Below are 9,575 nucleotides of genomic sequence, written 5' to 3' on the forward strand. Positions count from 1 at the left end.
TTTTCTGGCCCTGTGTGATTATCTCCCTTTTCAAGAGGGCATGGCCTCCATTTCAACAAATTTGAATCCCCTTCACCCAAGGATGATTTATACCAAGTTTGATTGAAATTTGCTCGCTGGTTCTGGAGAAGATTTTAAAAACTTTTCAGAGTATTTTTTAAATTTCATTATTATCTCCCCTTGGAGAAGGACCTTGCCCTTCATTTAACAAACCAGAATCCCCTTGCCCCAAGGATGCTTTTTGCCAAGTTTGGTTGAAATTGGCAGAGTGGTTTTGGAGAAGTCGAAAATGTGAAAGTTTACAGATAAACGGAGAGACAGACGGATGACGGGTGATCAGAAAAGCTCACTTGAGTTTTCGGCTCAGGTGAGCTAAAAACGTTACCACAGACCTTCAGATACTGGTTATTGCTAGTAATACAGTACGGGGACTGTCGCGGCCTTTCTATAGAACACATGGACGAAAAACATACTTGCATATTAATCTAGCATATTTATAATATAGCTAATGTAAGAAAAATATTTCATTCAGAAAATCTTAACTGTATAACTTGCAATAGTTTACAAAAACATGTCGTAATTATAAATTTTTAGTTTTTACCACCCTAACTTGAACCTGATAGCCTATTGCAAAACTGAATTTATTTAATGTATTTTTCAATCTTACCACATAAATTTACATTTGGTAAACTTGACGTCTGTATTCTCTTTAAAGCAAACATAATACACCAAAGATCACATTTTTTTACAATAACAGTAGTTCCGTAAAAAGTAGTCATTCACACACTTCGATTGATTTCCATATCTGTTGATACGTAATATTGGTCCCACTTTAAGCTTGTTTCTCGATGAGTCGACATAAACAGACGCTTCGAACATTGCTTTTCCAGGCAATGTTCGAATGGTTATTCTGTAAGTATGCTGTCTTTTTCCATATGCAGCTTTAAACACCGATATTGTTTTGTCAAGAGAAAGATGTGCACATATTGATGTATGATCTTTCACCAATTCGTTTAATTTTGAAATAATGATTGCAGATAAGTCATGGTCCGCATAAACAGATGTGAAATTTTTAATTTCTATGTACTGACTACATGTACACATAGACAGAGGTATACCAACATCAGTACAGTTTCTCGTGTTGAAGACATCTGTAAATAAACTTTCTCCTCTCTGGGGAGAACTGTGATTTTGAACCTGTCCACTAAAATTTAAAATATTTCGTAGGGTTTCGTGAATATCATAAACTGTAGTTAGTTTATATGCGTTATTTCTTAAATTTCTATCGATTGTTCTGTATTTTTTGGAAAACCATCCAGGAGTGGAAATGAAGAACATAGGTGACAATACCTCATACGAACCAATATCCGACCAACGTGTACTGCCAATCCTAAGTCCATGATCAGCAAAGAAAAGCACGATTGTGTTGTTTAAAGCATTTGATTCTAAAGCCTTGTTGAAGAATTTTGACATGATTTCGTCCATCTCTGCCGATAATTCTTGACTATCATGGGTCAGTGACGAAAGAAAGGCAAAAGAAAAATACGGTTTGGATTGATACACTTCAACAAATTGTGTCATATATTCCATAATAGCTTCCGGTTCCGAACGACCACCCATACAACGAGGAGCATTGGCGTACCACCATGCCACAGACCATGGGCGGTTATAGAAGTGAGTTGGAAAGTTTCTAAAGCCGGGTTTCAGATAATCAAACACAGACATATATGCTGCATCTTCGGCATACAATGTTCTGTATCCGTTTTCTTCATAATCCTTCCAAATGAAATGAAAATCATCCATGGTAGTATTTCCAAACTTACCGTCTTCCTTGAGTTCGTAAATACTCTTTCCTGTTAACAAAGGAACTACGTTCATAAAGGTATCCATACCAACAATGTTATGGCCTCTAAATTCTATGGAATTCAGTTTCCTTGTTAAAATGTGTCTTGTTTTTGTAAAGAATCGGTGAGAATTTAGTCTAGAGGTGGAGTCTATGCCTAAGAGCAGAACGCTCAAGGTCTCGGTGATGTTTGATTTGTCCTTCCTGTTCTTGGTCCGTTCATCACATATATCTTCAAACGAATTATTATTTTGGTGAATCCAATGAAAATTTGTATATATGGTGACATTTTTGTTGTCAAAGCATTGGACTCTTAGCATGTTGCTTTGGAAACACATCTGTTTATCAGTCAAAATGCTCTCATTAACGTATCTGAAATAATCATGATGCTTTCCTTGTCTCGGTCGAAAGATACTATGGACTCGGCAAAAGGAGAACGAATTTTTGTAATGTGATTTTTTCACAACTTCGCGATTGATCTTTAAACAGTTTGACTTTATTTCTACAAATGAAGGATTCTTTGCACAGTTCGCAAACTTACCGGGCTGAATCTTCTCCCTAATTGATAGATCAAATGCCTCAAAATTCGGAATCCGACACCCAGGTGTGTTGATAAGGTACATGGAATCAAAACTCAATTTTGAAGTCTCGTAGTCATAAATTGTGGATACCCATATATTCACCTTGTTGAACAAACCGTTTTCATATATGAGGAGAGCGATAACAAAAAATGTTAAACATTTTACCACTGCCACAAATCTTTCCATGTCTATCGTGGACAGAATCCTGTTGAATTGATTATATCTGACCCTCCTATCGATGTGCAACAGATGTACCCAACTATTACAAACGAGTTTTGTTGCCTGAAAAAGAATGCAAATTGTTCCAATGCCAGACTAAGATTTTAAACAAGAGGCCCTTGGGCCTTAATGGTCACCCCGAGTACCATGCATCACATTTTCCAAAGCTCATGACTTGTGCATGAAATTCTAAAAATCATTAATACACAAACATTTCTAACATATCATTATGTACTTTGCCATTGGACACAAAACTCCTACTCTAGGAATATTCAGTTTTTAAAAATCTATGCTTTTATATTTGCTCATGTAATGATAATAAAACCTGAACCCTGGACTCTATTTTAGTAGACGACTCAATGCTCAATGTTTTGCCTCCTTAATGTCCAGAAATAAAGATTTTTTTTTATAGATATAATGCATTTTCAATATACATGTATAACCAACTAAGCTCCACCCTGGGGTCTGAACCCTAAACTCCCGAATGACGAATTTCACAATTTTTTTTAGAAGTTTGGGTATGCACTATAATCATGCAAACAATTTGCTCCCTTGATATCCAAAAGAGAGGAACCTTTTCTGAGGTATAAAGCATTTTCTAAAATGATTAACTTAGCCCCATCCTGGGATATGAGTCTTAAACCCCCGAGTCATGGATTTTACAAGTTTGGTCGAAGGTTCATTGGATATTTGGACCATTCAACAACTGCTTGATGTCTAGGAGTAAAGAAGAGTTTTTAAACATTGCATTGAATTTGATGGTTTTGGCCCCCACTCTTCGGGTCCCAGGGAGGCATAGATTTTCCCTCATTTTTGTGTTCCCCTTAAAAGATTTAATACAAATTCTCCGACGCGTCCAATACATCCGAACATATTTAAATTTTTATGGGTCAGTATAAACCCTAAACTCGGCAAAAATCAATCACAACGAATTCAAGGATATGAAAAAATTATTGAAAGAAATATATTTCGATATTAAAAAATGACTAACCTACTGCTGGTTTAATGCCGAGCTAAATTCCCACTTCCTTTTATTGGAGTAAATCGGCGGAGAGCACCTGGAACTGCACGATGGCTAAACGAGGTTGACTAAGTCACTACTTAAAAATTAACTACATGTAGTGAAATCAGATACATGTACTGCTCAATATGTTTAAAGAATTAAATATGTCATCTCTTTGAAGTATTGCAATCTTAAACATCAAATAATTGTCATCTCTTGCATTGTTCCTCTCTTCATTGCAAACTATAGATTGTATGAACTCTTGTCTTGATTATTCACCTCTTCCAAATCATAAAATATGTCAATTCATTAATTATTAAACTCCTGCAAATCACGTGAATTGATGTTTATCCCTTTGTTTGTTCAACTCTTACAAATCATATCAATGTTCCATCTCTTGAATTTTTCGACTATTGCAAATAATATGATGCTTCATCACTTGAATTCACTCATGTTTGTAATCTATTTTCCCCCTAATAATCAATACGTGTGTGCACCTCTCAAACATTGATTTTTGTAATAAAAAAAATACCCTTGGCGTGCATTGACAATTCTTGGTAAACGTATTAGAAATACAACATTGAATCATTACTCTTTCAAGCTTTACATTTTTTCTCAATACACTGTACAATCCACAAATTGAACAATGTTTTTTTCACCAACTTTACAACACTTGCTCTACTACGTAACTACAATGACATACACTGTAAAAACAAAATTAAAAGGTGAATTCCACAGGACGTTTAAATGTCCAACAACTTCTAAAATAAAAATATAAAGATAAAAAATGTCTTTAAAGATATTTTTCCTAGAGGACCAATATTTTTAACACTAACCTTTTTTTATATTCTTTTTAAAGATAATTTCTACAAAATTTTAGATTAAAAGCAACCCGAGCATAACGTCACTCTGAACAATCAATTACATGTAACTGAATTAGCCTAGATCAATTGATATAAAACTATACGGACGTCATCTACTTCAAATTGGTCAATACGTAAAGGTCATTCAAATGTACTGTTTCGTTTTCGTTATCAAAAACTTTTTACGAATGAAATACTTGAAAGGAAAGTTGAACTTGAAAACCTTCTTGAACGATCAGTGACTTATGGTATGGATTGCGGTAACCTTCACTACATCGTCGGAAACCCACGGTCGGTCGCACTCCCTTTACCTCCCGTGGGACACAACACCGATATTTTCGCTGTAAGGTGTGTCTCGGCTTCTATATGCGATTGGTCGTTTTACCATTGCAATATTCAACCAATGAAAAGGCCCCCTTATTTCCAGTTTTCGGGACCATAGAAAAACATGCTTTCGAAGCGAAGATTTTGGCTACGTTTAAGTTGGACAAGTTACAAAGCTTTCAGCAAGATGTTTTATCTGCATTATTGAAGCGGAAGGTCTATTTTTGTCTATAAAGACTAGAGAGGGAAAAGTCTGTGTTACCAAGTGTTTACTACTGTGTACGAGTCTATGTACAGGTCTACATATTCAGCACTCGTAGTCTCGCCATTTTAACCAATCATACGGGAGCAAATAATGTGTTTTTTAACCGCCTTGGTATTTATCGGTTTATATGAGTATGTTAACTTACTTGCGTATTAAGTTAATGTCGTAATTTGTTCCACTTGAGTTATCACCACAATTTGAGTAAGTAAAAATTTTTATGACGTTCTTTATATGTTACATACCATTCTCGTGTAAACACAATTGACGTCTCACCTACGATAATTACAAAATGACACGTGAAAGGGATTATGGGACCACAATTTAATTTACAATTGCATCTTATTTTAAAATTGTATCATGCATGACTGATTTTATTCACGTGCCATGTAGCAGGGATGATAGTAAACATACAAGTGGCGGATCCAGAATATCCAGGAAAAAAGGGGGGGGATGGGTCCTGGAAGGCACATGTGAAAGTGAAGTATTAGACAAAATAATCAGCCATTTTGGGTGCCAAATGTAGAGTTTTAATCTATATATCTTTGATAGTTGCACAACACTTTCATGGGCGCCACCATTACTGCTGACACTTTGAGTTCCGGGATTACTTACGGCGATTCCCATTGGTCCTCGATAGGTCACGTAAAGTCATGCATTCTAATGAGTTATGAGAAAATATTGGCGTTGTGTCCCGCGGGAGGTAAAAGGAGTGCTACCGACCGTAGGTTTCCGACGATGCCTTTACTACAACGAACTATGTTTATAATTGATTGGCATATTTTCCTGACAAAGGGCGTGGGAACAACGTTTCTTCCCCGAAACCTCTTGGAGATCAACAATAAACAAATACACATGTAGTTACTAGTTGTCGGATGAATACTTTCATTACGTATCATACAATATAACTGATTTTCATAAGCCGAGTTTTTCTCATAGTTAGAAAACTTTTATTTTCAGAAGAAATCATTACATTCCCCTAAGAACTCTATTTTTAGAGCGCATCGATAAAAGTATACAAATCCATTTTTGAAAATTTACAGAGGCAAATGAAAGATGAAGATAACGAACAGTGATCAATCTCATAACTCCTATAACCAATACAAAATAGAGAGTTGGGCAAACACGGACCCCTGGACACACCAGAGGTGGGATCAGGTGCCTAGGAGGAGTAAGCACCCCCTGTCGACCGGTCGCACCCGCTGTGAGCCCTATATCTTGATCAGGTAAACGGGGTAATCCGTAGTCAAAATCAGTGTGCCAAGAACGGTCTAACAATTGGTATGAAACACGTCAGACAGTATTTGACCAAATGATAGGTTGTATTGACAAACTAGATCGTTATAACTACCATACAAATTGCGAAATGCTGACTTTAATCGAGACTGTAGAAACCCCTGTACCATCAACTTGTTTGTCAATAGCTTGCCTCGATTTAAAAACTGACCACACGCAGAACAAGCTCTTGCGTATCGAATCAGTTGAGAGATATAAACACCATATACAGGTGACAATGGAATATTGCTATATAAATATTGGAAGTTGACGATGGAAAAGCTGAAATCATCCCGTTTGTCATATAGTTGGATTGTCAGTTTGCCGTTAATGTCTACTGTCAGTAAAATATCTAAGCATGAAGCAGAAGTGGATGACTGTGGTGTATTTTATTTCGAGCTCGCAGGGATATATCAAATCGACATATAAATGAAAGTTATTATTGTTAATAGATTTCATATCAGCTGTTATTTTTCATTATACAGTGGGAGGTGAGTTGTAAGATTCGTAATATTTAAGAGACTTGGTAAAATGAAAAGCGTAGTAAATCGACGGACATCTTAAATTGGCCGCTGACTTACGGAGGCTGACTACGTCACCTCGTCAACATGAATTTTGGTCCGATATTTTTCTTGAATTCGAGACGCGGCAATCGTCATATAGACATCCTTGTACCCAAAATGAATTTTGCGCGTCTAGGTCGTTAACGATAACCCAGTCCCCTTCCTCTCTCGTCTTTTCTCGCTGCTCGAGGTGATGGTCGTTTTTGTTATCTCCACCTCTTTCTTGTATCGGCGTGACAATCCTCGGGAGTACTTTAATACCACGCTTTAGAACACGTTACCGAATTGTGTAAACTCTGCATAAAACAGTGTTCCGGCAGTAATTCGAAAAATCTCTCCTCATGATCTCGACAATATACCTTACACTTTGTGCCCTGTTACGGCACGTTCCCATCCCAAGCATTCAAAGGAATACCAAATTTACTCGCTCACACATGTATGTCCTCTTCTTGACGTATATCCTAAGAATTCACTTTTATCTATTTGTGGAGGATATGTCCATAATACGAAAACGACCCAAAAAATAGACTTCCACGAAAAATAGAATTTTTAATTATCAATAATTAACTTCAAAATATGTTTCAAATCATATTCTAAAAGAAGAAAAACAATTAGTTCAGAAAGCTCTGCAGACATGAGTTCAAATTAGAAAGACAATAAAAAACAGAACGAAATGACGAAATTTTAATCTATACTTTTTTGTGTTAAACCCACATCATTGATTCTTACAAAAGCAATAATTCCGAAGGACGTAGTCATTCACACATCTAGACTGGTCTCCATATTTATTGATTCGCAATATTTGCCCAACTTTGTGTTCGTTTGTTTTTGAGTCAAGGAAAACAGGTGCTTCAAATAAGGCTTTCCCGGGTGACGTTCGAATAGTTATTTTAAATGCCTTCAGTCTTTTCTTGGATGTATCTTTATAAACAATAATGGTTTTATCTAACGTAAGATGTTCACAAATTGCTTTGTGGTTCTTCAGAAGATCATTTAATTTCGTTACTACTATATCCGATAGATTGTATTTTCGATAGATTAAAGAAATGTTGTTTACTTTTTTATATTGACTACATGAACACATTGATTCAGGAACACCAACATCGGAACAATTTCTCGTATCTGAAACTTCCGAGAATAAACTTTCTCCTCTCTGGTGAACACTGTATTGAGGTACTTCCTCTCCATTGAAATTCAAAATATTTCGAAGAGTTTCATGAAGGTCATACAATGTAGTCAATTTATGTGTATTTCTTCTTAGATTATCATCTATTGTTCTATATTTTTCAGAAAACCACTTTGGAGTAGTAACAAAGAACATCGGCGACTGTACCTCATGCGTGCCTATGTCCGTAGAGCGAGTAGAGCTATATCGTAAACCATGGTCTCCATAGAAAAATAATATTGTGTTGTTAAAAGCACTTGATTCAAAAGCCCTGTTAAAAAAGACTGAAAGAATTTCGTCTAGTTCTGCTGATAATGTTTGACTGTCGTGAGTCAGAGATGTAATAAAGACAGAAGCCAAATAAGGTTTATTTTTATACACATCCACAAATTTGGTCATGTATTCCATAATGGCTCCTGGTTCTGACCTGCCACCCATACAAGGAGTACGAGCGGACTCCCAAGCAACCGACCAGGGGCGATTGAAGAAGTAGGTTGGGAAAGTTCTAAATCCCTGCTTTACATAGTCAAATACAGCCATCCATGCGGCGTCCTCGGCAAATAATGTCCGATAACCTTCTTCTTCGAATTCTTGCCAAATAAAATCAAAATTATCCATGGGAACATTTCCAAATTTTCCATCCTTTTTAAGTTCCAACAAACTCTTGCCTGCTAGCATAGGGACCAAATTGTGGAACGTATCCATACCTATGATATTTTGACCTTTGAATTCGTAGGAATGAAATTTCTGTGTCAATGCTTGCCTCGTCTTGACAAGAAATCTTTGCGAATTGAGTCTAGATGTGGAATCTACACCAAGGAGCAAAACACTTAAAGTTTCTGTTATATTCGGATTCTCCGATCTTTTTCTTGAGCGATCCTCACATAACGTTTCAAATGTTTCATTCTTTTGGTATATCCAGAAAAAATTAGTATAAATAGTGACATTCTTTTTATCAAAGCACTGAACACGGACCATGTCACTTTTCAGACACAACGACTTGTTAGTCAATATCCTTTCATTTATGTATTTGAAGTAGTTGTGATGTTCTCCTGATCGTGGTCTGTATATAGTGTGAACACGACAAAATGAAAAAGAGTCTTTGTACTTCGAAATTTGCAATGCAGATCGATCTACTTTTAAGCACGTTGATTCCAGTCGAACGAAGTTTGGTGTTCCTTCACAATTCATAAAGTTGCCCGGCTGTATTTTTCCTCTAACAGAAATATCGAATGCTTCGTAATTCGGAATTTTACACCCAGGTGTATCAATTACATGCATTGTATCATAATCCCATTTCGAAATTTCTTGTTCGTTTACTGTATATACCCGCCGAAAAAAACCGCTTATACTATCCTCATACAAGAGTGTAATAAAAGCAAAAAGACTCAAAAATAATATAATATTCAAGAACCTTTCCATATCTAATCAATCATAGAAAAGACTCGCCAATAGTGTCTCTGTTGTCTTAAATATC

General features: G+C 36.2%; 2 protein-coding genes across 2 annotated transcripts; both read right to left on the bottom strand.

Annotated features, from left to right (window-relative positions):
• Positions 1-627: 627 nt before the first annotated feature.
• LOC125680888 (uncharacterized) lies at positions 628-2,633 on the bottom strand. The gene has a single exon (XM_048920693.2). The coding sequence runs from the start codon at positions 2,608-2,610 to the stop codon at positions 736-738; it is 1,875 nt and encodes a 624-aa protein (XP_048776650.2). The 5' UTR covers positions 2,611-2,633; the 3' UTR covers positions 628-735.
• A 4,836-nt stretch (positions 2,634-7,469) lies between these two features.
• On the bottom strand, positions 7,470-9,575 carry LOC125680687 (uncharacterized). Its single transcript, XM_048920400.2, has one exon. The coding sequence runs from the start codon at positions 9,518-9,520 to the stop codon at positions 7,649-7,651; it is 1,872 nt and encodes a 623-aa protein (XP_048776357.1). The 5' UTR covers positions 9,521-9,575; the 3' UTR covers positions 7,470-7,648.

This window comes from Ostrea edulis, chromosome 2, assembly GCF_947568905.1.
Source record: "Ostrea edulis chromosome 2, xbOstEdul1.1, whole genome shotgun sequence".
Classification (NCBI taxonomy): Eukaryota; Metazoa; Mollusca; class Bivalvia; order Ostreida; family Ostreidae; genus Ostrea; species Ostrea edulis.